This window comes from Arachis ipaensis, chromosome B06 (assembly GCF_000816755.2).
Source record: "Arachis ipaensis cultivar K30076 chromosome B06, Araip1.1, whole genome shotgun sequence".
NCBI classification, from domain to species: domain Eukaryota; kingdom Viridiplantae; phylum Streptophyta; class Magnoliopsida; order Fabales; family Fabaceae; genus Arachis; species Arachis ipaensis.
In genome coordinates, this window is record NC_029790.2 from 34,422,126 (window position 1) to 34,448,341 (window position 26,216).

Sequence of the window (26,216 nt, forward strand, 5' to 3'; positions counted from 1 at the left end):
AAGAAAGGAACATGAAGGAGATTTTAGAATCTCAACATGAGGACAAGGAGACGGGGTATGTCTTACAGCACGTGGAGGAGGGAGAGATTGTTAAAGAAGAAGAAGTGGTTGAAGAGTTAGAGGAAGTTGAACAAGAGGTGGATTACAAGTTTGAGAACACTTCCACACCAAGTAACATTGTTGAGGATTTTGTGGAAGTTGTTGAACCCTCTTCCATTGAGCTTGAAGGCGATGTTAAGGAGGGTGCGCAACCTCCTAAGCATATAATGAATGATGAAGAATTGGAAGAAGGTGAGCAAGCACAATTTTGGAAGCCCTTAGCTTGTGTGGAACTTCATCAAAGCTTGGTGCCATTAGTTTTGAATTTTGGAGCTTACTTGAAGTCCAAGCATTGGTGGAGGTTTCAAGATGAGTACAAGCACAAGCCACCATAACAAGGAGCTTCCCAAATGTCTAACTTAAGGACTTAAACTAAAAGTGCTAGATGGGAGACACCCCACCATGGTAAACTCTTTCCACTCTCTTTTAGATTTGGTTAATAAGTGATTGGAGTTGCCATTGTAGGTAGTTCTTTTTATTTTCTATACTCCTATGCATTTTGCTTTTATTGATAGGTTGTTTGTTGCATTCATGCTTTGATTAGTCTAGTTATTGTTGAATTGTATTTTACTTGTAGTTTAAGTTTTGTTTTTAGTATGTTTGAAAATTTTTCAAAAACTTAAAGATTTTTGTTAAATTTGAATTTTGGTTGCTTTGGAATGTTTATAGGTTAGGAGAGTGTTAAATTCTGTTTTTATGCTTCTTAAAAAAAAATCGGGCATCGGCGCCCAAGCGCGCAGTGCGCGCACGCGCCGTTGTGGTTTCACAACTCCTAGTACTAAAACCTGAGAGTTGTGCCCACTTTATGCCTACTTTGTGCCAGGTGATCCGCGCGTAAGCACGCATGGCGCGCACGCGCCGATTGTCCCTGTCGCATCCGCGCCCAAGCACGCATGGCGCGCGCGCGCGGATTGTTTTTGCTGCATCCGCGCCCAAGCACGCATGGCGTGCGTGCGCGGATTGTATCTGCTGCATCCGTGCCTAAGCACGCATGGCACATATGCACGGATTTGCGCCCTGGTTTTCTCCTTTCCCCTTTCTCCTTCTTTCTTCTTTTCTTCTTCTTTCTTTCTACTTTTTTTTCTTTTTTTCTTCTTTTTTCTTCTTCTTCCTCTCTTGAAATTTTTTTTTAAAAAAAAATAAATAAATAAATAATAAAAAAAAAATTTTTTCTTTTCTTCCATTTCCTTTTATTGCATTTGCTTATTTTCATTCATTGCATTTTAATTTTATTTTTGTAACTTGTTTTCCATTTTGTTTTCTAAGTTTCTTATTTTAAATAAGGGTGTTGAATTCTCTTACTCAATTGTTGAGAATTTCTTGGTTAATCTTGGTGCTTCTTGACTTGTTTGATATTGTAGGGTGATGAAACTTTTAAATCAATGCTTAATCTTGTATAACTCTTATATTCTTTGTGCATTGATATGAGCTTACATGTCTTTCATGACCCACTCTTTCTAGTTGAACTTGATGCTTTTGAATGCTCTTCACACTACAAAAAAACACGTCTATTGCCACGTTTTTAAAGCGTGGCAAAAAGTTGAAAAAAGCGTGGCGATAGCTTTTTGCCACGCTTTTTGAGCTACTGCCACGCTTTTGAAAGGGTGACCTTTTAAAGGGTGGCGGTTGCTCTATCGCCACGCTTTTTTCAACTTATTGCCACGCTTTTTCGTTTGCCATGCTTTTTACAAATGGCCACCCATAAAAGCATGCCCGTATGTGAAGATATGGCCACGCTTTATGGCCACGCTTCAAAAGCGTGGCGATAGAGAGAGATATGGCCACGCTTTTAAAATGTGGCGATAGCGAGATATGACCACACTTTTAAAGCGTGGCCATAGCCAAAGATATGGCCACGCTTTAAAAGCGTGGCAATAGCCTTATAAAATTTCAAAAAAATCCTTTTTCTGATTTTTACCTTCATCGATACAAAATATAAATTTTTCAGTTCTTTTTTTATACCAAACTATAAATATAGTATGCAATTTTTATTACAAGACAAATCAAATACAAAATAAATCTCTGAGTTTGCATAGGAAAGTGATTGTCCTGTTTACAATTTGAAAGAATTAGCAAACTTCTCTCACAACTGGTTGAAGAATTTAAGTTCCTATGGCGATGCCTTGTACAACAATCTATCTTAGCAATAAAATGAATCTGTTCCTAACAAGTATCTCAAAACTGTAAAACCGCGGAGAGCACACTACTAATATGTTCTGCTTGGTTTAGTTCATGAAGCCGCCACAAGCTTTGGTCTGAATCATAGTTTGTAGCCTTTGAAACTAAACTAAACAAAACATGATATAATATGGTTCAAAAATCTCAACAGTAGTTTCTGTAGCCTGGGCTGTACATGCAACTTTCTGCATATTTGACAAGATCCTTAGGTCGAGGTAGATGAGAAGCAAGACCTGTTTTACCAAACACAGCACAAAAGATATAAGTATTGAAAAGAAAACAGAGCAAAGTTGTCTGAAACTCAAAACATTTCATGAAACTAACCAAGTTCATATGCCTTGCTGCCACGTTAGCAGCAATATGTGCTGATATCTTTCTGATATTTGAGAATGGAGGGTAAATCAGTCCTTTATCATAGTTCTCCTGTGACACTTGTGCAGCCAAAGCTTCAGCTGTTGCATAAGAAGAAACCGTTAGTGAGTTCTTGGTTCTACCTTCTTGGAATTTAGATTGAATTGATTTTAGTATATTTAATCTCTCTTAGCTTGAATGAACTCACAGGCTACCAAGAGCATCTCATCGCGGACGCGGATTACACCGGAGATGAGCAAACCCAAGCCAAAACCAGGGAATATGTAAGCATTGTTGGCCTGAACAGCAATGCAGGAAGCGCGAAAAAATAAAATGAAAAAATAAATATATAAAGGTCAGCCACTGAGATGTTTATATTGAATAACAAAATGTGTAGGTAGCAAAGGTCAAATGAAACCTGTCCAGGAACAAAGACTTTTCCTTCATATTCAACAGGATCAAATGGGCTACCACTAGCAAAGATTGCTTGACCCTACAAATTAAATTAAGATAAACAACATTAACACATAATGATGTGTGTAATCTATTCTAAATTTCTGAGGCCAATTATATAAACAGTTAGTTACCTTGCTCCACGTATAAGCTTCTTCCGCAGTGCACTCAGATTGAGATGTTGAATTGGAGAGAGCAAGAATGAGCGGTTTCTACAAAAATCATACACTATCAGAGATATAATCATGTACATATTAGGAAGAATAACTAAGGAATTCTCGCAACTAAAAGTGAACATATACAAAATTTAGCAGATTTTCAGTTATTCCTTTGCCTCCACAAGCAAATACCAGGTCACTTAATATCACTTATATCCAAGGAAACGAAAAAGAAAAATTAAGAAAATAAGCCAATTTATGTAATTAAAGTATCAAAATCAAAAGCAGTCATCAAAAGCAAAAGCAGTCATCAACACACACATAGTGTATCATGGAAATCTACTTGCATGAACTCAGGTCAGTCATACCATAGTGTATTATTGATTATTCCACTGAGATATGAAATGAAATTACCTCTGAACAAATTCTGCCAAAAGTGGAAATAGTCTCAATAGGGTACAACCCACGCAAGGTCTCAGCACCCAGAAGTATTGCATCACTGCCTGTATGTTTGTTTAAAAATTCAACAAACATGAACACAATAAGTAGTTATAACTGAAGATAGAAACCAAAAATCATTCAGAAGAATACAGTTACAGCTTCAAGCGCACGAAAAATGGGATCAGTAAATTCAAAAAAAAGAATGGCTTAATCATTACATGTGGCATCATACAGCTGGTAACTTACCATCCAAAATAGTATTGGCAACATCAGTGGCTTCAGCACGAGTGGGTCTTAAGTTGTCAGTCATACTATCCACAACACGTGTAAGTACAGCAGGTTTTCCAGCCATATTACACTTGTATAGGGCAAATTTTCGAAATAAGAACACCTACAAAAGCAAATCAAAATTAATTAATATTGACTTTCCATTCACAAAGCAAATATAATTATACATTTACAATAAGAAGCATGGCAGAGGCAACAATCATAAATGTGGTTCAGTTCAAAGAAAATTTGTAACACTAGATGCACTATTTTAAACCTTTTTTAAACATATGGAAGCATCCATTTGTTTTAATTTATTCAAATATCAAATGCATTATCCACATGACCACAAATATAGCTATTTACACCCACAACATGAGTCATTCAAACAACAAAATGAATTTTAAAGGCAAAACTAACCTTCTCTGGTGGAAGATCAATGCCCAAATTACCACGAGATTGGATAATATCATCAGCTTCTCGTAGAATCTCATCAAAATGGGTCAGGCCCTAATTTCAACACAGACATAAGATTGAATCAGCATAGTCAATAAGAGTATATCTTAAAAGAGAAAAGTTAACACTATGAAGACATCAAAATCACCTCAACATTTCAATCTTAGCAAAAATTTGGGTCTGGCTGAGATCACCCCATTTGGAAAGGAATTCACGGGCCTGAATTACAACATAAAAAAGTATGTTATAAGGAAAATACAACAAAGGATGCTATAAGTGAAAACGTTCTTCGGCCGGATTTTTTCTCAAAGACCTGAAAGAAGGTACAACATAATTAAAAGAGTGGGGAAAAAAAGTAGAGAAGAAAACAAATACAAAGAAAAATCAGAACCAGATGAAAACTCTACTGCAAAAGCCATATGGTTTTACAATTCCACAATCCACATACCATTTTGAATTTGTCCATAGTTCCTGAAAGAACTCCTCTTGAAGAATCCATGTCATTCCCCTAAACAAATACCAACATTTTATCAAAGAAGAACAAAAAAGTAGCAGTGCAAACGGTAAATATTTTTTATAGTTATATGCAAACCATGTGGTCCAGCATCCGGTTATGACTATCCACCTTCTCGTGTATATCACTTGAGATCTGTTACAATCACATCAACAACACGTTAACACATCAAAATAATGAGAAGGTTACCAACAGCTGAAAAGAAATAAATGAGGAAATGATCATAATTCACAGCGTTCTTCAAGTATAATATACAGGAAGAACAAACTTAGGTCTAGATTATTTTACAAGAAAAATTAAACTTACTCTTTTCAACAAACTGACTCTATCTTGCAATCCACCCACTGCTCACTCGTTATCTTGTTCGATAAACCCCGATTTTGTGGTTTATCTTGTGCTTATTTTGGGGGATTTTATCACCTTTTCTCACATTTATTCAATGAAATAGCATGGTTTTGTAATTCTCCCTTGATTTGTGCTTAAATGTGAAAACATGCTTTTTAGGCCCTAAAATTGATGATTTTAATTCACTTTAATTCCATTTTATGCCTTGATATGTTTGTTGAGTAATTTCATGTTCATAAGGTAAGTATCGGATGGAAAAAGTGAGGAGAAAAGCATGTAAAGTGGGAGAACTCATGAAGAAATGAAGGAACCGTAAAGCTGTCAAGCCCGACCTCTTCGCACTCAAACGACCATAACTTGAGATACAGAAGTCCAATTGAGATGGTTCCAGTTGCGTTGGAAAGCTAACATCCAGGGCTTTGAAATGATATAAATTTCGATATATTTTGCTTTGTGTTCAGGGGCACGCATGCGTACTTTGTGCGCGCGCGCCGATGCTGTCCGTGGCCCACTTTTATGAAATCGACCCCAGCGATTTTGTAACTCATTTTGGGCACAATCCAACCCATTTCTGATGATATTGAATCCAAGGATTGAAGGGAGAATAAAAAAAGTAGTCATAATTTATTTTTCATCATGTTGTAGGTTAGAATTCTAGAGAGATAAGCTCTCTCTTCTCTCTAGAATTTAGGGTAGTTTAGGTTTAATTTTCTTAAATCCAACTTTTAATTCTTGTTTTGATTTAGTTTTCTCTTTTAATTTCTTGTTGTTACACCTTTGTTCTTCTTAGTTTTCTTGTTAATTTCCCTTTTATGCTCTCTTTTATGTTCATGGATGCTCTTGTTGGATTTGATTTTTCTTTAATGAGATTTAATGTTTGATATTCTTTTAATTGTTGAATTGAGTTGTGAATTTACTTTTCTTGCAATTATAGTTGGTAGATTTTACTATTCTTGCTCTTTTATTATGCTTACCTTTATTACCCACCAAAGAGTGATTGGGTAATCTTGAGTCATAAAAACCCAACTTATGTTGGTGATCTAGAGTTGTTAGCTAATATTATTTCCATTGACGCTAATCTTTTGCTAATTTCATTAGTAAGTCAATTAGGACTTTTGGATTGAGATTAGCTAGTCTCATTAGACTTTCTCCCTATTTGTTGGAGTTGACGTAATGAGATAGATTCTTGTTTATAATTGTGGTATGATTGATTAATCTTGTTTGACTTTCTCCCTATTTGTTGGAGTTGACTAAATAAGATGAATTAATATTATTCATATATTGTATTATTTTATTTTTGTTATTTAAAAAAAGTTTGTTTAAAAATATTTTAGGAATAAATAAGTTTAAAACTGTGAAAGAAATATTTTTATTGAATTTTTTACATAGAAATATAATTAAAAAGAGAAGGTTCAATTATGCGGATATATCCGATATCCGATTCGATCCGATCCGCACATTTGCGGATCGGATCAGATCGGATCTAACACTAAAAAACACGGATATCATATCCGATCTGATCTGATGGGAATTGTGCGGATCGGATCGAATTTTCGGCCATATCCGATCCGATCCAATCCGCGTACACCCCTACTAAAAATTCTATCATAAAACTATAAAATTTAAACCTAATAAAAATCTAATACCCATCCCCTTTGATTTGTCATCTTTTTTCCTTCAAAATTTAATGCAATTGGGGCCTTTTAGAGGTCCAATATGTTTTATTAATGTGACACATGAATGTATTACTGTGTACACAATATTACATCACTTGTGCAAACACCCACCTGCACGGCCTCCTTTCACATGTATGGTGCTTCATCGTGCGCATGCCTTAACTGGTCTGAGTTTCGTATTTTGTGATCCTTCTCTCCTTTTAGCATTTTTCTTTGCCTCTACTTGTCCCTAATTTATCCTGAAATACTAACAAACACATTAAGACACCAAATAGATGATTAAAGATTCAAATATATTCAAATTAAGGCAAGAATTGATATAATTTGTTACTAAGTACAATTGAAAAGAGAATCACAAATATAGGCAATTTAATACAATAACATAAATTTAATTAATATTGATAAGATTACTTGAAGTTTCACTTGGAGTGGTAGTCATAATAATCGTGGTCTTCATTTAGCCTCTTGGAGAGTTTTGACAATTCCAAAGAAGTTTGGAGGTCTTGCCCTACGAGAGTTTCCGATTGGTCAATTTTTCTTTGTTAGGCAAGCTAGTTTGGCAAATTTTGATTAATCAAGATAAGTTTTGAGTCAAAATTATGCTTTAGAAATATCTTCAGAAAAGAAATCTGTTTGCAATTAAAGCAATGGATTTCTCATCTTATATATGAAAGTCTATTGTACATATAACTTTTGTTTTAAAAGAAGGGTTCGTTTGGGAAGTGGGGCCTCTCTCAAAGAATTTATGGTTTGACTCTTGGTTGCATTCTAAGCCAGTAGGAGCGAGAATTGAGTTTCTTGATATTTATGAGTATGCATTGACTATTGAGGATGTATACTGAGATGGAATTTGGTATTTAGAGAGGATCTACTCTATTATTCATGGTGACTTAAAGGAAGGTATCCTTAGTTTAGTCTATATTTTTGCATCTGAAAGTGATTTGGGTTGGAGTTGGGAACATTCTTATTACTCTGCTAAATAAGGATACTTAATGCGCGTGTTCAAGAAAAGTTGAGGCTCCTAGTGTGGCTTTACCTTCATAATGCTGTTCCAACTCAATATCTACGTTTTCAGAGACATCTCTCCTCCTCATCCTTATGTACTCGTTGCAATCAACTGCCAGAGACAATATTTCATTGTTTTAGAGACTGTGGAGTGATGAGATCAGTTTGGGTTTCGATGGTTTTTTCTGATGTGAGATTTTTTATTTTCAAGAGGTGCATGATTGGTTCAAGCATGGCCTTCTCCTTGGAGATTGTTCCAAATTTGCAGCTATAGTATGGTCAATTTTTCAAGATATAAATAATGGTAATTTTCAAGGAGTTTTTGGATCCTCTAGGTTAATTGCTTACGAGGCTTGCTCATGGATAGTTGATTTTGACTGTGCATCTCAAATTCAAATGTGTTGTATCCAGGGTTTAAAATCCCTTTCGTGGTCTACCCAAACTTGGTGCTTGAAAGTTAAATTGTGATGGAAGTATGAACTCGGGGGATGATTGTGTAAGTTTTGGGTAGGTAATTTGCTATAGCTCCAGTCACTATGTAATGGGTAGCTCAGGAAAATCCTCTGAATCAAGTGTGATCAAGATGGAGTTGTGGAGTATATAAAAAGGATTGGCTTGGGTTTTGGAGACAAGTCTTAGGCTTCTTGTTTGTGAGATGGATTGCCCAAGAGTTTTTGAGCTGGTGAGTGGCTAGCAGGTTCTGCTCTGGCATCTTGATAAAGATGTGATACAATTGATCTTTGAGTTGAAAATGAGAAGGGATTGGGATGTTCATTTCGAGCTTATCTCAAGAGAAGCTAATGTCGTGACAGATTGGTTGGTAAAGATGAAATCTAGAAAAAATAATGCTGATGAAGTTTACCTTTAGAGCCTGCCGCCATAAGTAGTTCATCCTTTAATTTGTTGTTTCTAGAGACTTTTTTTTTTTACTTTTCTCTTTTTTTTCTTTTTTTCTCTTTCTTTTTTATTTTTTTTTTCTCATTGTTGTTCACCAAAAAAAATACAATAATGTAAAAAAATTTAATAAAAAATCTCCTAAAATGTTAACAATTAATCATTCAAAAATTGGATTTCTATCAGAATATATTCCCTCGATTTTAACTCCAACTACAATTATTAAAAAAATTCCAGAAAAAATTTTTCAACTAAATTATTGGTTGGAATCACCCCCTTGTTTCAGCTACATATTTTACGAAAAAAGTTTCAGACGACTAATATCACCACATTCTCAATAATCTATATGTCGGAGAAATATTTCTATACTAGAACTTGTTGAATTCTGTAGCATTTAGGTGACAAAAACATGTTACGTTTGTTTTAGACGACTCTAGTTTAATTATATCATCTAATATCTTAGCTTAATAAGAACTGTAATGTGGCTTTATTTAATTTGCCTTACTAGTCACCAAAAAAAAAAATTTAATTTGCCTTACTATCGTAATTTGCCTTACTAACTTAATGACTAAACGAGCACAACACATTAATGTCATCACTCGTTAATTTAATTAATATACTTATATAAGACACTTTTTACTTCTCAACTAAGAAATCTATCAAGTAATAAGATTAAGTTATTCTAGCTTTGTACACTCTATAGCTTCAATTTTCTATATATAGCGCATATATACATGATATTTTATAATCTCAAAGGTTGTGTTTGGTTGCTGTCTCAATTTAATAGAGACATGAACATAAATATACAAGATTACATAGAATACATTGATATTTTATATTTTGTTTAATAAATTAAAATATTAAACAGAACAGAATACATAATTTATAATTATAATAAAATATCAACTTTATTCACATTATTTCAATAGCACCACCATTTTCACTTTTTTCAGTCTTCTTTTAGAAGTATAAAAATCACCAATATCTTCAAATTAAATCTAAAAGCAACAAAATCCAAATCCAAACTAAATTTAATATGTAAAATTAAAAAAAAAACAAATCAATCTCATCCCAAAGGAAAAATAGTAGAAATGCAAAGGAAACAAGAAATCATAGGTTTACTATCACACTCTTCAATCTCTATGCATCAATTTCTATTTCACTCCAAAAACATCAATTTTTTTTACACAAATCCAAATCAAATTCAATCTTATCTCAAATGAAAAAAAATACAAAAATTCAATTTTTTAATAAAAAAATCAAACAAATGTAAAGTAAATCAAGTGACAGAGACGAAATCGGAGAAAAAAACAAAGGATGGAAGGAAGGAGACAACAAAGACACAGAGAGGATAGGAGAGGCAGAATCATAGATCTATGGTCGTTCCTTGGCGTTGAATCAGTGGTTATTCTCATCATTGCCATGATCTTGAAGAGGAATGAGAAGAAGAACAAGACACAAATCACACTACAAGAAAACAGCTCTATTGCCACGCTTTTAAAGCATGGCGAAAAGCTGAAAAAAGCGTAGCGATAATTTTTTGCCACGTTTTTTGAGCTATCGGCACGTTTTTTAAAGGGTCACATCTGCAAGCATGGTGGTTTCTCTATTGCCACGCTTTTGGTGACCTATCGCCACGCTTTATTTTTTGCCACGCTTTTGCAGATTGCCCCCCACTTAAAAAGCGTGGCAATAGCGAGAGATACGGCCATGCTTTTAAAGCGTGGCGATAGCGAGAGATACAGCTACGCTTTTAAAGCGTGGCGATAGCCTTATCAAATTTAAAAAAATCTTTTTTTCTGACTTTACCTTCATCACTGCACAATATAAATTTTCAGTCTTTTTTATTACCAAACCTATAAATATAGTATGCAATTTTTATTACAAGACAAATCAAACAGTAATTAGTGACATATATAATTTTTGCTATAATTATTTTATACATTAATACTCAAATACAAGATAAAAAAGATACTGGTATGCCAAGAAAAAGAAGATACAAGAGAAAAAAAAAGGAAAATAGAAGGACTTTTTGTTCATTTCCAGTTTACATTTACTATATCACGTCTTCATAATTTTGTGAAGAAAAACTGATAACAGGAAACAAGAAAGGTAGAATAAAAAGAAGAATGATAAATAACAACCAAATAGACCCAATATGTGAAAACAGGAAATAACACAATTTTAGACATAGAAAAATTGTAACCAATTAAGATTATAAAAGTGACCATAGAGAGCAATGCCTTTTAAAGAAATAATGAATTATTTGTTATTAATGTTTATTAAAAACCATACGGTATGAGAGGCAACATTTGCCTCTAGGTTGAATCCAATTCTTACTCTTTTAGAGAATATGACAAAATGTCCTAAAGAAACTCCAAATGTGAATAGTATCTGAACCATAAAATATAAGTGGCAACAAATAAAATAAGATGACAAGCAAATTAAAACAAAAATGCATGTATATATGTATCTAAAGAGTAAAAATATAAATTAATTGATAAATATGATTCAAGTAATAACTAACATGCCTAAAGATGAAACATACAATCAGGAACATCTGTCCTAGTTGGTACAGCAATTCGCAACAAGGCAATTTTATCACGCTAGCGTCAGTTCTCCTCAAGGAACTTTTCAAATGCCAATATCTTCTGTGGAATTCCTTTTATCATATCAAAATGATCAACGCCCAACATTACCTGATTATTAGATTATAACATAAAGTTATTCAAATTATGCACAATTATCAGCAAAGCAAACATGGAAATCAAGGAATGGTTGCAACAACTCCAAACTATTTTTGGCATATAAAGCTCTCACCTTTCTGCCTGAAAATCTTTCTTTCAGTTCTTTCATGTGCTCCTGGACTTCAGGGAGTTTAAGGAATCGAATAAACCGATCAGAATCAATCCCAAAAGGAAACTGAATTTTCAAACTCCCAAAAAATAAGAAAGTTGATCATGAGAAGGAAATTAGTGAGTAAATATTCATTTCTATTTATTTAATACAGGTGAACATTCTACAGAATAGATGATATTCTAGCTATGCTGTGAGATGTATAGAAAACATAAGAATTTTTACCGCAGCCACACGAGTTAGCTTTCCTTGATCTTCTATTCCTTCAGGTGTCCCTTCAAGCCCAAGAATGCGACTACAAGCACTTACAAAATGTCTAGCATAATCATAAGTATGGAATCTGGGATGCAGGAAGATGCAAATATTAAAATCACAATCCATTAAGTATGGAAGGATGACACATTAAGATATCGTGTATTTTCTCATCCTCGAGAATTATAAATTTAAGAAAAATTCAAAGTGTGTATGTGTGAGAGAGAGAAAAATTCATTACCATTTCAGCTAAAGCTTTAGTTAATGCTTTCTGCCCAACGCCGTCAGATACATTCACACCGGCCCACCCAATCCATCTAGTTTCATACTCCTTTACACCTTCAATAGAGAAAAAGACAAAAGGCTTCATATATAACCTTCACATTGACAATAGAAAGTTAGAAAGAATCTTATCATTTTTATGACCTGTACGAGATCATCAACAAAGGCAATTAAGTTGTAGGAAGTAAATACATAATAAAAGAATTAATTAACCATACTAAAATAACTAACGCAGATATGACAAACTTTTTCTTGCCTAAAAGTGCACTGACTAGGCTGCCAACACTGATCTCAAGGTGGAATGAGTCCTCACCCTCCCTAACAGCTGAGACAGGCAACCTATTAGCTACCACCAACAACCATTGTCTGCGTGGCCGTTCGTCCGGCCTTTGACTTCTACTGGAAATACTCTCGCAACAGCAAGTGCTTCAGAAATGTCTTCCTCATTGAGAGAATTAAAATTGTCACTCTCTATTAACGAGTCACTAACTGCTAGAGCATTAACAACTTCTCATATTAGATTATATTGTTCTAGTATGATTTTCAAATGAAAAAAAATATGGAATCCATGAATTACCTTTTTCAATGATTTGGAGTGCTTAGAACTAAAGAACCACACTCAGCAACGATTTTGTTTTGCATAAACACAAAAAAAGAGAGCAAAACTTAGTTGCGCAAATGAACCAATAAACCTTCTTAGATTTAACTACTATAATGACAGCAAAAGAACCACGTTCGACATTATCATATGAGGCTCAAACAATTATCATTTAAACTTCTCTAACTACTTACGAACTGAAGAATCAAAGAACTAAGAAAGCACAAATGAATCAGAGAATAAACAACATAAATAAAGAAGCACAAATGAATTTTGTTCAGATGAGAAGTAAAACCTTGCTAGTAACCATGTTCTTCGGGAACTTGACGGTACCTGCAGTTCTCTCCTTCCACCGGTTCCCCTCCTTGTCGAATCGGTAAAACTTCGTTTTCCTAAAATCAATTGGAAAAGAGTAATAACAAATAAAAGCACAGATTTATTGTAATATTCAACATAAATGATTAAATGGTGATCGAAGGTTTACTGAAAAAGCATGAGTTAGGGATTATAGATCGAGGATGGCATCTTCGTCCTCTTCGCTGGTTGTGATAGCAACCCCCTCGAGCTTGACAATGGAAGGGAGCGGCCCTGAACAACAAACCTTCTCCAATGCTCCGACGGAAGGGAGCGGCGGCGGAAGGGGTTAGAGGTTTGCAGTGACAGAAGGGAGCAGCAACGGAGGGAGCATCAATGGAGGGTTTGTGACCGATAGTGAGCGTTAAGGGAGTCACCGCCAGAGAGAGTCACCACCAAAGGAGGGTTAGGGGTTTAGGGTGGGAGTAGCGATGGTGCGAGTGCCAGAACAGGGAGCGCCGACAGAGGCATTGCAAGCGCCAGCGATGTTCTTTGGATTACTGGGGTCGTAGAGTGCTGGGGTTCTTTCGAAGAGTTTAAAGTTCTTTCAAAGGGCCTTTCTTTTTTGGGTGAATACAAAGAGTTCGAAGAGTTTAGGGTTCAAAGGAGAAACATAGAGTTTCAAAGAGGGTGTGCAATGTAATTTATATGCTTTTCGAAACTTTTTTTTCAACCTTTTGGCCACGCTTTTAAAGCGTGCCAAAAGAGTTGTAGAAAATGGCACACTTTTAAAGCATCACTATAACAAAACACTGTCACCACGCTTTAAAAGCGTACCTGTTTCTCTCTATGGCTACGCTTTTTAAGCGTGACAAAAAAAGCATGACCAAATCTTGAATCAATTGCCACCCTCATAAAAGCGTTGCCATAGACCCCTTTCACCACGCTTTTTAAGAGTAGCAAGAAAAAACGTGGCCAAATCTTTAGTCAATCACCACCCTCATAAAAGCGTGGCCATTGACCACTTTTGGCCACGCTTTTAAAGCGTAGAAAGAAAAAAGTATGGCCATAGGCATTTTTTTGTAGTGAGAGAAGTTGTACAAACTTTAAAGAAGACGAACAGCCAGAGATTGGAGGCTTGCGCCGACTCAACAACGGTAGAAAGCAGAGAAAGGCTACCTGCGAGTGAGAAGATGAAGAAAGAGTGGAGAGAAAAGGACTGAGAAAAAAATTGTACAAAATTCAGTGTCTCAAATTTTTATTCATGTCTCAATATTTTTGAAAGAGATGGAATACATGTCATTTATAGGTAGTTTTGTGTAACCGTGTCTTTCATAATTTTTTGTCTCACCAACAAACACCATACATATATCTCTGTGTTTTTGTCTTGATGGACATGTTCACCAAAACAAACGCTACCTAATACTCTTCTATTACTTCGTATACATCAACCATTAGACCTTTCGGATATAAAATGTCATGAAATCATTCATCCCAAAAGTTTAAGCTATAGGAGAAGATAACATTAATGATTATATCTCTAATATTTTCTCTCAAGCAAGAGCCTTTTTTGGGTTTGGTTGATTTTTGTCTTGTGTCTTCTTTTTTCTTTTTATTTGTCTTATGCTATTTTTTATATATATTTTTGAGGTTTTTCAAGAATCGAACTTTAAACCTCCTTTTAAAAATATCGTCATAAAATTATTTTTTTTAAAATTTAAATAAATAAAAAAAATAACATTAATAGTTATATTTCTAATACGAACTAGAGATAGTGAGAAATATTATGTCCCCATAACATTATCTATCCATATCATAAATCTTTACTTGGTTTCACTTGCTAATTATATATATTCCACAACATGATAAAAAGGACCCATACAAGCTAATGACGCAATATATATTAATCTTAGTCACTTTTATGAACTATACAAATAATGTTTTAGGCATGTCAATGACTAATGTCATGTAGTAGTAGAGTTCATTGCAGGTGCGGAAGCCTAGTATTTGCATGTGGGAAGTCACACTAGCTGGTTAAAGTATAGTAGTAAAGTTAAGTATCTAATTATTTCATTTTTATATTTTATTGTGATTCTCACTTTAGAAACAATTTGTGCCCCATAAATATATATTTGATGAATGAAGAAATAGTACATGTAGTCCTCACAATAACTATGGTAATACTAGCTAGCTAGTACTATAGTGGTTATTAGTACTTAGTAGTTGAGAAGTGAGTGGGAAAATAAAATGGTCAATGATGCTTACTTGGGATGGCAAAAGCAGTGATAGAGTAAGCTAAGAGAAAGGGAGCTAGCTGGCTTTAGCCTTCTGTTAAGCTTAGTTCACACATACACACACAGTTAGTTGTTAGTTCTTAACTTAGCAAGTTGATTGATTATGTTAGCTTAGTTTGTTAAGTTTGTTAAAACACGTGTGGTTTACAATGGATAACAGCTGTGCTATAAATCACACAACTGAACCCATGTGACATGCTTCACTTTACCTTTTCAATCTTCAATACCAAATGTGCAGAACAACTCTGCTCTTCATTCTTTCTTCACTTTGCAACTCCTTTCTTCCCTAATCTTCTTCTTTGAATCTGATACCATTTCATGGTATCAGAGCTCACCTTCAATTTCAATGGCGAACAACACAGCGTCAACAGAAACTACATCACACCAATCAGCCATAGCCATGGTACCAGCTTCACCTCTTCGCTAATCTCTATGAAGCTCGATGACGATAACTTCTTGCAATGGAAAGATCAAGCGGAGTCCACAATCGAAGGTCACAATCTGCTTCATCACATCACGGGAGAACAAATTCCTCAACGGCTTGATGGATCTGGATGCATAACACCAGAATTTGCGATATGGAAAAGACAAGATGTGTTGTTGAAGTCTTGGCTCCTCGCTTCCATGACCAAGCCCTTCACAACTTGGACGGTAGGCTGTGTTTACTCTCACGAGGTCTGGAAAAAGTTAGATGACCATTTCTCTTCACAAATTAGAGCAAGAATTATTCAATTAAAGAACAAATTGAGTACGATCAAGATAGGAAATTCTGTTAGTGAGTATGTGTTAGGGACAATTGATGCCCTAGCCTCTGTGGTCGCAAGACCAGTGAGCATCACTGTTGGAGAGCTAGAATCATTGTTGTTGACTCATGAAAGCATGCTTGAAAGGTTTAGAAAGTCAGATTCCTTTATACAAGCCAATGTAGCACAGAGCACACAAGGATACTCACAGAACTTTAACAACAGAGGTGGATTTCGAGGTGGCACTCGTGGTGGTGGTAGGAACATGAGAGGCGGCAGAAGCGTCTATAATGAAAGTGGACAGCAATTTGGTCCAAACAGTTACAATTCAAGAACTCAAGGGGGAAACAATTCAAGATATGATGCTAGACCAGTTTGCCAAGTATGTGATAAACCTAGACACACTGCCAAGACATGTTGGCATAGGTATGAGAGGAATGATGATTCAAGAACACAGTACAATAGGTCAAGTGCACAGCCACTGCAAGAAATTCAAGCTAACTTAAGCAACGTTTTGACTACACCAGCAACCATACAAGACCAAAACTGGTATCCAGATTCGGGTGCCTCACACCACCTGACATCAGACCAGCAAAACCTGGGTGAGAAAAGCAACTATGAAGGCACAGATCAAGTCATAGTTGGGAACGGATCAGGTTTGCACATTAACCTTGTTGGAAACTCTTATTTTAAAACTGATTTAAGTAACAAAAATTTCCTGCTGCACAAACTACTTCATGTCCCTGATATTACAAAGAATTTAGTAAGTGTGTACAAATTCTGTTGTGACAATGATGTTTACTTTGAATTTTAATCTAATGGCTGCTGTGTAAAATCTCAGGCAACTAAACAGATTGTTATACATGGGGAGGTTGAATAGAAAATGTACAAGTTCCTCAACTTCACTCCATCAATAAACTCAGCTGCGTTTGTCTCAACTGTCTCTACATCTGATAATAACCAATTTCTTCTTTGGCACAATAGACTATGCCACCCTTCCAATAATATTGTTACTGCTGTCTTAAAGTCTTGTAACATTGTTGCCTCTTTTAATAAAAGTCCTTGTGAGTCATGTTGTATTGGGAAGTCTCACTGCCTCCCTTATCCTCTTTCTAATACTGTCTATACTGCTCCTTTACAGTTAGTCTACACAGATGTTTGGGGCCCTGCTCCTATTTCTGATTTGAATGGCAACTATTACTTTGTGAATTTCATTGATGCCTATAGTAGATATACCTAGCTCTATCTCATTAAAACTCGATCTCAAGTTAAATCAGTTTTTAAATGTTTCCAACAAATGGTTGAATTGCAATTGAACACTAAGATTAAGATGCTTCAATCTGACAATGCTGCTGAATATATAAGTTTAGCTAAAGATTTGCAGGCACAAAGAGCAATTCACAGGTTCTCCTGTCCCCATGAACACCAACAAAATGGCAGTGCTGAAAGAAAGCACAGACATGTAGTGGAGAAGGGCCTTACAATGCTTGCAGGTGCTGGGATGCCAACAAAATACTGGGGAGAAGTCTTTTCAGCTGCAGTATACTTGATAAACAGGCTGCCAAGTCAAGTGCTGCAAGGTCAATCACCCTTCAACAAGTTGTTTGCAAAACAGTTTGATTACACAAGCCTCAAAGTGTTCGGTTGTTTGTGTTTTCCTCATTTGAGGCCTTACAACAGGCACAAATTAGACTTCAGATCAGCACCCTCTGTATTCCTAGGCTATAGCACAATTCATAAAGGCTTCAAATGCCTTACTAAACAAGGAAAAATAGTGATCACAAGCAATGTGGTGTTTGATGAACACCAGTTTCCCTTAAAAAATGGACAGTTTAAACCCGCTCTACCAGAAGAAAGAGGCTCTACACCCCAAACTCAGTCAGTTCCAATCATTCCTCTTCTAAGAACCCTTTGATAAACCACTATTTAATGGTTTATCTTGTGCTCAATTGAGTGGTTTTTATCAACTCTTTACCCACTTATTCATACTATTTGCATGGTTTTACATTTGCCTTCCTAATTATGTGCTTTGATTGAAAACATGCTTCTTTGTCCTTAAGTTCCCTATGTTTAAATCCTCTCTTATTACCATTAGATGCCTTGATATGTGTGTTAAGTGATTTTATAGATTACAGGGCAGGAATGGCTCAGAGGATGGAAAGGAAGCATGCAAAACTAGAAGGAATACAAGAAGTTGGAGAAATTGCTAAGCTGTCCAGTCTGACCTCTTCGCACTCAAACGGCTATAACTTTAGCTACAGAGGTCCAAATGACGCGGTTCTAGTTGCGTTGGAAAGCTAACGTCCGGGGCTTCGGTTTGATATATAATATGCCATAGTTTCCCTGATGCTAGGCGACGCGAACGCGTGCTCTACGCGGACGCGTCGCAGTGGCAAAAATTAGCGTGGCAGATTTCTTCTCCAGCGATTTCTGGGCTGTTTTCGACCCAGTTTTCGGCCCAGAAAATACAGATTAGAGGCTATAAAGTGGGGAATCCATTCATTCATGATCATAAGCTCATAACACACAATTTTAGGATTTAGGTATAGTTTTTAGAGAGAGAGGTTCTCTCCTCTCTCTTAGGATTTAGGATTAGGATTCCTCTTAAAGGATTTAGGATTTTCAACTTCCTCTCAGGTTCAATACTCCTTTTACTTTGTATTTCTCTTTTACTTTCAGATACTTTAATGCTTTCCTTTAATTACTTATGTTGCCAAATTGGCTTATGAACTTTTCATGTAAGGATTTTCTATTATTAATGCAATTGAGATATTTCAGATTTTTATTTAGATTTTTATATTCTTGGTTTTAATTGATGAATTGATAAATTGGAGACACTTGAGTTATCAAACTCCTTGTTGATTGAAAATTGGAATTCTTCAAGAATTAATTCGAGTTTCAATAACTCTAGCCTTTCCCAAGGAAAGACTAGGACCTGAGGAATCAAAACTAATTCATCCACTTAACTTACCTTCATAGTTAGAGGTTAACAAGGTGGGGGAAAAATCCAATTCTCATCACAATCGATAAGGATAACTAGGATAGGACTTCCAAAGTTCTCATACCTTGCCAAGAGTTCTTTTTTTATTTTATTATTACTATTTTATTTTTATTATCATTTAACATACTGGTTTCTTACTTTCAAAACCCCCAATTTACAAGACTCATAACCAATAATAAGAACACCTCCCTGCAATTTCTTGAGAAGACGACCCGAGGTTTAAATACTCTGTTATCAATTTTAAAGAGGTTTGTTACTTGTGACAACCAAAACGTTTGTAAGAAAGGTTGACTGCTTGGTTTAGTAACTATACTTGCAACGAGAGTTTACTATAACTTCTAAACCATCAATCTTCAGTTCTTTCAAAATGGCGCCGTTGCCGCGGAATTGCAAACGTGTGCCTTATTATTGGTTATTGTAAATATTTGCTTTTTTCTTGTTTATTTGTTTTTATTTTTGTTTTTATTTTTGCTTCTTCGTAAATTAAGAGGTTATTGCTCTTCAAACCTTTTCAAAATTTAAATCTTTTTCAAATTTTTATCTTATATAATTGACTTTTTCAAAATTTAAATTTCAAAATTTAAAAATTCAAATTTCAAAATTTTCAAATTTCAAAATTTTCAAAATTCAAAATTCAAAATTCAAAATTCAAAATTCAAAATTTAATTTTCAAAATTTAAATTTCAATAACCTTTTAATTTAAATTTGTTTTTATTTTTATTTTTAATTTTATTTGCTATTATGAGTTCTCACCCCTTTCGCTTTGAGTTTGGTTCCAATGCTGTTGCAAGGAATGAAAATTATAACAGGAACATGCATCAAGGTCAAAACAATCAGAGATGGAAGGAGCCACGAGGATCTGATCAACCCTTTAGGCAACAACACCTTCCAAAATACCATGGACAACGACCATTCAACAATGCATGTCACGACAATAGTTATGGTGGACCCCTTCATGACAACCATCACCCACCAAATCACTATGGTCAAAAACCATTCCGAGGTGCATACCAAGATGATAGATATGATGGACCCCCATCATATGCTTATGAACTACCTCCCCAACATACCTTTGAAGTACCAAACTCACAAGCCCCTTTACACCATTTACCTCCATATGACCCTAACCCACATCCACCATACATTGGATAACAATACACTTATCTCTAACATCATTGGTCTCACCTCTACACTCCAAAATCTTATATCCGCATGAACCAACCCTCTACCTCCAATATTCAACCCTCAAGCTCTAGTGCACTTCCTTTTCAACCACATAATGATCTTTTCATCCCATCACCACCCTCCATGGGAGAGCACCGACATCCATCAATCCAAGAGCAAGATGATCTCAATTATGCTATTGATATAGAACAGGCAAGAAGGAATCAACTTCGCGAATCCATACTTCATAAGGAGCTAGAGGAGGCCCTACGGGTAAAGGTAAGAGAGACCCTTGAAGATGAAGGAGTAGTTGAAAGGAGTTGTCATGAAAAGAAAATCATCGAGGATGAGTATGATTTTATACTTAAACAACTGAACAAAGCAGCAATTATTAAAAAGGAAGAAGTGGTTGCAAACTTAAGAGATGTTGTACCTCCATTGGAAAGTCCAGTCACAGAGCCTCCTTCCCCGGTGTTTGATGTTGATGTTGATGTTGAGGAGAGCATACAACCTCCAAGGCAGATCATGGTTAAAGACTTAGTAGAGGTTGATCAAGAGATAGAGATTAAAGAAGAAGAAGCACAACCTCCCATGCCCTTGGTGAGCAATAAAGAAGAGATTGAATTGGAGGAAAGCTACCAAGAGGACAAGGTTAAAACTGAAGAAGCTTGCAAAGAGGTGGAAATTTTCAAGGAAGAGCTTAAGGGAATGGAGCTTGAAATCTCCGTTCCAAACTTGTTAGAGACCTCTCCCCCAAAGCTATTATCATCCAATACAACATTCAAGTGGGTAAAACTCTTATCCTTAACTTTTAATTTTCCACTTGAATATGGTTTACTTGAGACAGATGGTCAACTTAGAGCTCTTTGTGGCATAAAGAGTAAGAGGAAGATGGTCAGTGGTAAGAATTGTCCTGCAAGGTTCATTATGGTTGGAAGCTTTAAGTTTAAACGCAAAGGTTGGTGTAGAGCTCAATTGAATGGGTCTAGGAAGTTGTTTGGACGCTTCACTAAGAATTCTAAAGCTGAACCACCCGGATGGAATCATGATAATCAACTTGGAGACGGGTGTAGAAACAAGATTTGGGATCCCGGAGGCCATTGGAATTACAAACATTGGTGGAGATTCCTGGATGAGTTCAAGCACAAGCCACCATAACAGGGAGCTCACCAAATGTCCAACTTAAGGACTTTAACTAAAAGTGCTAGGTGGGAGACAACCCACCATGGTATGATCATTCCTGTTTTAGTTTTATTTTGTTTTGTCTATTTTTATATTATATTATTTTCATTGAACTTGAATACTATTCATAGCATTTGCATCAGCACTGCATACTGCATTAAAAAAATGCACGTGACACGGCAGCGTCGTTGACGCGTCTGCGTCACCAGTGCGTTTTGAAGAAAAGAATTGAACAAAGAGTCACGCAAGAGCATGGCTGGAGTCGTACCTTTGGCACAAATCACCCCACGTGACTGCATCGCTGACGCGTCCGCGTCACATGGGAAACATGCCCTCCACGCGTTCGCGTTACTCACGCAGCCGCGTGACCTGGAAATCGACGTCAGAAAGGGTGCACGACTGAAAGTTGTGCTAGAGTGGTGCTGGAATGGTGCTGAACGCACAAACCTTACCACGCGGATGCATGGCTCACGCGTCCACGTCATATCCCAATGATGGCCACTCACGCGTTCGCGTCGACCACGCGACCGCGTCACCTTGGATTTTGGCAATACTAAGTTTTGAACAGAGAGTTATGCGAGCGCGAGGCTGCCCTCGCGCCAGTAGCACAAAATGAGTCACGCGTCCGCGTGACCGACGCGACTGCATCAATTCATTTAAGTGCAAGTCGCGCGAACGCGTCTTCCACGCGTCCACGTCACTTGCGCCGCACAGCTTATCCAAATCAGCGCCAAAATCTTATCTTTTCTTCCCCAATCCTAATTTCTCCTCCCTCCTTTCTCACTTACTTCTTCTTCCCTTCTTTTCCTTCTCATTCTTCCTTTTCACCTTCATTCTATTTTACTTAATTTATTTGCATATTTTATTCATTGCATCTTAATTTTGTGCATATTTTTCTTTTTTTTTCTAAATTCATTATTTTACCTTTGGTGTTAATTTTCTTATTTAACTGTTGCATCTTCTCTTGAATTATTTTGGGTGCTTAGTGACTTGTTTTATTCTGGATAGGTAATATTATTTATATCAATGCCAATCTTTTAAACCTGTATTACTTTTACATTGACATGAATTTATATTATCTCTCCTTACCCACACTCTCTTCCCTATTTTTGCAAACTTTTGCACTCTTGATTTGCCATGTACTTCTACTGTTTCCTCACATACATGTTGTAGCTACCATGTAATTGAGACCCTCATTATTTGGCATTAACCAACCCATGTTTTATTTGTTTTTTTTTCTTTGTTTTGGGTTACTTTTCTTCCCTTTTTCTTTCAGGAGGGCCACCAGGAAGAGAACCGGAAGACGTTTACATGGGAGAGACAAACAAGTTCCTACACACATTCCTTGATGAGAAAAGCATCAGTTGAAGCAACCCGTCCACTTGCACATCTTAGCATGCACCGAGGACGGTGAAATCTTTAAGTGTGGAGAGGTCGATACCGATCTCCATGGGTTAGTTACTCTTCTATCTCAACACCAATGGTTTATTTTCCTTGTTAGTTATTGCATTTACAAATTTGATTGCATGATTATTTGATTTTGTGCATATTTTACCACTTGGTTGAAGTAATATTTTCTTTTTCAAGAAACCTTTTAGAGCATTTCACTAATTTGAATAAAATTTAATATTAAACTTGTTTGAAGAAATATTATACTGGAACATGGTTTAGAGCTCGAACATGCAAAAACCAGTGAGATTTTTGAGCCTATTTGATTGGTTGCATTTTATCAACCAATATTTCATTTTGGTGTGTTGTTCTCTCTAAAATTGTGATCTTTGTCTTGCTTAATTCTATATTTCCATGGTTTGATGTATGCATGCACTTATATGATTGAGGCCTTTGTTTCACTGAGCTTACATACCCATATGGCCTTAACCCTTCATTATCCCTTGCAAACCAATGTTGAGCCTATTATACCCCTTTGTTCTTTACTTTAGCACATCATTAACTCTAAGCGGAAAATAATAATGTCCTTAATTTGAATCCTTGTTTAGCTTAGACTAGTGAGAGTGCTTATGATTTAAGTATGGGAAAATTGGGTTTGGAAACATTTGGTTTGAGAATTGAGTATGTTAGAATTTTCTGAAAATGTGAAAGAAATGTTTAGGACATGATTCATGCATCCAATAATTTAATCATATGCATTGAGAAAAATAAAATAAAAGAAAAAAAACATATATAAAATAAAAAAAAAGAGAAGTGAGAAAAAGAAAAGAAAAAAGAGCAATTAAGCAAAAAGGGGACAAAATGTCCCAAAGTAAGTGGTGAAAGCAATGCATATGTACTGTACTTGAAATTAGAATGCATGAATATGTGAAAAACATGGTTAATGGATAGTTATATGTGGTATTATGATTACATGGATTGTCTAAAGTTAGGTGGAAAGTTTAAGTTTATTAAGGATTCAGATTTTAGTCCACTTGGCCAAATACAATCCTACCTTGACCCTAACCCCATTACAACCCTTAAAAGACCTCTTGATATGTGTATCTGTGCATTAAATTTATGTTGATTGTTAGATGAAGAGCAAGCCTTAGAAAGAAAGTTTAGTAGAGAATTGAGAGAATCAAACCTAAAACACTTGAGTGATTAGAGTGCATACACTCCCAGTGAGGGTTCAATGCTCGATTCCATGTTCCCTACTTTCATGAGCTATCTTCTTACAAGTTTACTTGCTTTTTATTGTATGATTTGATTTAGTGAAATCTGATTTATGTTTGTCTCGAAAAGCTTATTTACTTATAACCAAGTAGGTAGAAATATTTTGCATGTAGTTGCATTCATATAGATAGGTTGCATTTCATACATTCTATCATTCATCTTCACTCTCTTATAGCTTCTCTTAAGCTTAGCATGAGGATATGCTAATGTCTAAGTGTGGGGAGGTTGATAAACCACTATTTCATAGTTTATCTTGTGCTCAATTGAGTGGTTTTTATCAACTCTTTACCCACATATTCAAACTAATTGCATGGTTTTACATTTGCATTCCTAATTATGTGCTTTGATTGAAAACATGCTTCTTTGGCCTTAAGTTCCCTATGTTTAAATCCTCTCTTATTACCATTAGATGCCTTGATATGTGCGTTAAGTGATTTCAGAGATTACAGGGTAGGAATGGCTCAGAGGATGGAAAGGAAGCATGCAAAAGTGGAAGGAATACAAGAAGTTGGAGAAATTGCTAAGCTGTCCAGCCTGACCTCTTCGCACTCAAACGGCTATAACTTTAGCTACAGAGGTCCAAATGACACGGTTCCAGTTGCGTTGGAAAGCTAACGTTCGGAGCTTCAATTTGATATATAATATACCATAGTTTCTCTGAAGCTAGGAAACGCGAACGCGTGCTCTACGCAGACGCGTCGCAGTGGCGAAAATCAGCATGGCAGATTTCTTCTCCAGCGATTTCTGGGCTGTTTTCAACCCAGTTTTCGGCCCAGAAAATACAGATTATAGGCTATAAAGTGGGGAATCCATTCATTCATGATCATAAGCTCATAACACACAATTTTAGGATTTAGGTATAGTTTTTAGAGAGAGAGGTTCTCTCCTCTCTCTTAGGATTTAGGATTAGGATTCCTCTTAAAGGATTTAAGATTTTCAACTTCCTCTCAGGTTCAATACTCCTTTTACTTTGTATTTCTCTTTTACTTTCAGATACTTTAATGCTTTTCTTTAATTACTTATGTTTCCAAATTGGCTTATGAATCTTTCATGTTAGGATTTTCTATTATTAATGCAATTGAGATATTTCAGATTTTTATTTAGATTTTTATATTCTTGGTTTTAATTGATGAATTGATAAATTGGAGACACTTGAGTTATCAAACTCCTTGTTGATTGAAAATTGGAATTCTTCAAGAATTAATTCGAGTTCCAATAACTCTAGCCTTTCCCAAGGAAAGACTAGGACCTGAGGAATCAAAATTAATTCATCCACTTAACTTACCTTCATAGTTAGAGGTTAACAAGGTGGGGGTAAAATCCAATTCTCATCACAATCGATAAGGATAACTAGGATAGGACTTCCAAAGTTCTCATACCTTGCTAAGAGTTCTTTTTTTATTTTATTATTAGTATTTTATTTTTATTATCATTTAACATACTGGTTTCTTACTTTCAAAACCCCCAATTTACAAGACTCACAACCAATAATAAGAACACCTCCCTGCAATTCCTTGAGAAGACGACCCGAGGTTTAAATACTTGGTTATCAATTTTAAAGGGGTTTGTTACTTGTGACAACCAAAACGTTTCTAAGAAAGGTTGACTGCTTGGTTTAGTAACTATACTTGCAACGAGAGTTTACTATAACTTCTAAACCATCAATCTTCAGTTCTTTCACCCTTGCAGCTCCATCTTCAGCCTCAACAGATAACCTACAAGAAAACGCTAATGATACCTCACATACACCAACTTCTATTCAGCCACAGCCACCCAATCCCACCTCCTCCTTTCCTATACCATCAGCACCATCAGCCACACCAGTCCCAATCCCTATCTCAGACCTTGAAACTGTTCTCCCTTTAGCAGAGGAACCCCTGCCTGCACCACAAAATGTTCATCCCATGGTCACAAGAAGTAAGAATGGAGTGTTTAAGCCTAGGATCTTCTCTGCTCAACTTGAACCGAGATCAGTAAGAGATGCCTTAATAAATCCAGCCTGGAAGGTTGCCATGGATGCAGAGTATAATGCTCTTCTCCAAAATCACA

General features: G+C 35.9%; 3 protein-coding genes, 1 long non-coding RNA gene and 1 pseudogene across 4 annotated transcripts; 1 reads left to right on the top strand and 4 right to left on the bottom strand.

Annotated features, from left to right (window-relative positions):
• On the bottom strand, window positions 261–8,824 carry LOC107646810 (annotated as a pseudogene).
• On the bottom strand, window positions 2,169–3,562 carry LOC110263354 (NADP-dependent malic enzyme-like). Its single transcript, XM_021104521.1, has 6 exons — window positions 3,559–3,562; window positions 3,384–3,448; window positions 3,216–3,293; window positions 3,047–3,121; window positions 2,602–2,927; window positions 2,169–2,510 (listed from the first exon to the last, which is right to left on the bottom strand). Exons 1-5 carry the CDS (start codon window positions 3,560–3,562, stop codon window positions 2,808–2,810), a joined length of 342 nt encoding a protein of 113 aa, XP_020960180.1. The 3' UTR covers window positions 2,169–2,510; window positions 2,602–2,807.
• LOC107646201 (pyruvate kinase 1, cytosolic-like) lies at window positions 3,568–4,083 on the bottom strand. The gene is made up of 2 exons (XM_021104397.1): window positions 3,927–4,083; window positions 3,568–3,742 (listed from the first exon to the last, which is right to left on the bottom strand). The coding sequence occupies exons 1-2, from the start codon at window positions 4,030–4,032 to the stop codon at window positions 3,624–3,626; spliced, it is 225 nt and encodes a 74-aa protein (XP_020960056.1). The 5' UTR covers window positions 4,033–4,083; the 3' UTR covers window positions 3,568–3,623.
• Window positions 11,282–13,770, bottom strand: LOC110263290. The gene is made up of 8 exons (XR_002348683.1): window positions 13,310–13,770; window positions 13,121–13,217; window positions 12,805–12,832; window positions 12,541–12,716; window positions 12,187–12,284; window positions 11,919–12,033; window positions 11,658–11,759; window positions 11,282–11,536 (listed from the first exon to the last, which is right to left on the bottom strand). It is a non-coding gene; the product is annotated as an uncharacterized LOC110263290 (long non-coding RNA).
• Window positions 15,732–16,970, top strand: LOC107646809. The gene has a single exon (XM_016350964.2). It carries the CDS (start codon window positions 15,732–15,734, stop codon window positions 16,968–16,970), a length of 1,239 nt encoding a protein of 412 aa, XP_016206450.2.

What these genes read in the sequence shown, in the direction of transcription:
- LOC110263354 (XM_021104521.1), bottom strand. An exon ending in AAGCTTATACGTGGAGCAAG is followed by an intron (nt 3,122 to 3,215) that starts GTAACTAACTGT and finishes TTTAATTTGTAG; the next exon opens with GGTCAAGCAATCTTTGCTAG. An exon ending in AAGTCTTTGTTCCTGGACAG is followed by an intron (nt 2,928 to 3,046) that starts GTTTCATTTGAC and finishes ATTGCTGTTCAG; the next exon opens with GCCAACAATGCTTACATATT.
- LOC107646201 (XM_021104397.1), bottom strand. Translation starts at nt 4,032, where the DNA reads ATGGCTGGAAAACCTGCTGTACTTACACGTGTTGTGGATAGTATGACT. An exon ending in TGCCAATACTATTTTGGATG is followed by an intron (nt 3,743 to 3,926) that starts GTAAGTTACCAG and finishes ACAAACATACAG; the next exon opens with GCAGTGATGCAATACTTCTG.
- LOC107646809 (XM_016350964.2), top strand. Translation starts at nt 15,732, where the DNA reads ATGGTATCAGAGCTCACCTTCAATTTCAATGGCGAACAACACAGCGTC.